This window comes from Hipposideros armiger, unplaced genomic scaffold (genome assembly GCF_001890085.2).
Source record: "Hipposideros armiger isolate ML-2016 unplaced genomic scaffold, ASM189008v1 scaffold_79, whole genome shotgun sequence".
NCBI classification, from domain to species: domain Eukaryota; kingdom Metazoa; phylum Chordata; class Mammalia; order Chiroptera; family Hipposideridae; genus Hipposideros; species Hipposideros armiger.
Genome location: NW_017731429.1, coordinates 1542129 through 1544811, shown reverse-complemented (window position 1 = coordinate 1544811; position 2683 = coordinate 1542129). Strand labels below are relative to the sequence as shown.

The window sequence follows — 2683 nt, the reverse complement described above, 5'->3', positions numbered from 1 at the left end:
GTATACGTGGGATCTCTAAGACTGCTTTTGGTATCCATTCTGATTAATTGTTGTGGTTCCTCCATTTTACTAGTTGTGTAATATTGTGAAGGTTACACACCTCTGAGGGCATTGGCTTCCTTATCAGTTGTTAGGGATAATACTAGTATCTACCTCCAGAGTGGTTGCGGGTTAAATGAAATAATTCTTGTAAATAACTTCTGTTTTATAACAAACAGCTGCCTCTTGCTCCATGGTGATTCTGCCTTTCCATTTGTCCTGCCACAGCCAGTTCTGGGACCCTTTGCATTTGTTGCAGAGGTTGTTGCAGTGTCCTCTCTGCTTCTAGCCCTTAGCTTCTCTAGTTGATCTCCTAGACTTGGAGTTAGGATGATTAAACTCTGTCACTTCCAAGCTGTATGACCTGGGCCAAATCACACAAGGTGTCTTTGAGTCCTCCTTTCCTCCTATGAAAAATAAGGATAATCGCACCTGCCCTACCTATCCTTACTATGAAACGTCAATGAGATTACGTGTGTGGGAGCATTTCTGGAAACCACAAAGATCTGAACAAATATGAACTGTGGTCTTTATTTGGTTATCTCTCTTGTAGAAGCTCTGGTCATAGACCCCCTTTGCTGTGTAGGTCAGACCCTTAACTTCTGTTTCTATATCCTTTACTGGTTATTCCAGATTTTCTCACTTCTCTTATCTTTTCCATCTTTCTGCCCTCTTGTCCATCTCAAGATGTGATCTTAGGTGTTTGTGTGGCAAACAGAAGGTCACTTTCTTTCAGAGGGAATAATTTAGTCTGTGTGATCCAAATAGGCTCACTAAAATATTTTTTACTTTTTTTTTTAAACTTTTGCTTTTGTTTAAAAAAATATATCACAATTCAATCTGATTAAATGTCAGTTAGTGGAGAGATTAAAAAAATATTAATAATCTCCCCAACTAACTAGTCAGTTTTAAAGTTAATATGTAGTCTTCTACGTTTTTTTCCCTGTTCTTTACAAATATATTCAAACAATGTGCACNGGTCGAGCTGTTGTTCACCATCTTAGCTGTAGAGGGCACAGCATCACTGGCCCATGTGGGATCCGAACCAGTGGCTCTGCTGCTCAGAGCTTGCATTCCCAAGCCAACTCTTAACTAATGAGCCACTCGGCCGGCCCCAAATTTTCTTTCTTAAAATTAAAACTCCTAGAAGGAAATATCACTTTTTATTTACCAGGCTTTTATTCCTATTAATACTCATTAGACGTGTTTTGATGTTAACCCGTATTACTGAAGACTCTGTAACAAACTTTGCCCCCACCTTCTCTTCTTCTTTACTGCCAGACTTGCTGCACAAAGAGCCAGGTATATAAAAGATAAGATGGAAGAAATACAGTGTTACAAGAACGCTTTGGATGCACAGGTATGGGAACAATGATTAGATTTAAAATTGTGCCATATTTCAATAGCATACTGTGATGTTATGAATACCCTTATATGTTATCCATCTGGTGTTTTTTGAGGTACCTGTTCCTTCCTTTCTCTAAGGCATTGGTGTTTTACTGTGCTACAGCCTTGTGCATAAAGTTTATTCCCAGATATAATTGTAATCTGCATCATGTGTGTCCCTGATTTAGATAAAGAACAAACACTCCCAGCTGCCCATGTCTGAGCCAAACTCTTTTGAGCCTGTGTTTGATAAGAATTGGGCTGAGCTGGTGGAGGCAAAGCGAAAGCGAGAACTGAGCTACATGAATCACCAGCTGGAGGCAGCTGCTAGCCACAAGAGGAAGGCCATCCTGCACCAGCTGCTGGACCAGAAGCGGGACTTGCTGATGCTTCAGAGGACACAAGAAGAGTGAGAGACTCAGTAATTCCTTTTCCCTCCTCCTCCTCCTTTCCTCCTCCTGCTTTCTTCTTCCTCTCCCCTTATTTCCCCTTTTCTCTCTCTCTCTCTCCCTCCCTCTCTCCCTCCCTCCCTCTCTCAACAGCAGAGAAGCAATAATAGTAGTGAACACATTGAAGAGTTACTATGTGCAAAGTATTGTTCTAAGCTTATTATCTGCTTCATCTCGTTTCATTCACCCTATGAAGAAAAGTTATTAAGTTAAAAAAACAGCCAAGCTCTCTTGAACCCACTTCTCCCTCCAGTTACTCTTCATATTCATCTTGCCCTTTACAGTACAATTTCTTAAAAAGAGTTGTCCATACTAGCACTATACATTGGAAATACAACGTGAGCCACAAATGTGCTATTGTGCTCAAGTAGACACAGTCATGAAACTGAGGCCCTTTCTTAACTTTCACTAAAGCCCCTTCCTTCAAAGGGGCATGTACTGATGATTGCTGGAGGCAGGGTGGTGAACGTAGGCGGAGGAGGACTTTATGCCATATCAATGCAAATACCTTTAAATTCCAACACCAGGCACCTAGTTTCTATTTAAAAAAATTATTTATGTTTTAAGTTACAGTTGACATTGAATATTATTTTATATTAGTTTCATGTGTATAACATAATAGTTAGACATTTATATAATTTATGCAATGACCCCCCTGATTAGTCCACTACACCCCTGGCACTATACATAGTTATTACAATATTATTGACTATATTCCCTATACTGTACTTTATATCCCAATGACTTTTGTAACTACCAATTTCTATTTCTTTTCTTTTCTTTTTTTTTTTTTTAACTTTATTGGGGAA

The 2683-nt window shown here is 39.3% G+C and overlaps 1 protein-coding gene across 4 annotated transcripts in view; it reads left to right on the top strand.

The window, feature by feature from the left end:
- CCDC81 (coiled-coil domain containing 81) overlaps positions 1 to 2683 on the top strand; it is a 112757-nt gene that overhangs the window by 100170 nt on the left and 9904 nt on the right. For all 4 annotated transcript variants that reach the window (XM_019643500.1, XM_019643502.1, XM_019643501.1 and 1 more), the window contains 2 exons: positions 1321 to 1399; positions 1614 to 1834. In XM_019643500.1, the coding sequence (XP_019499045.1) occupies positions 1321 to 1399; positions 1614 to 1834 (300 nt within the window). The remainder of the gene's footprint in view (positions 1 to 1320; positions 1400 to 1613; positions 1835 to 2683) is intronic.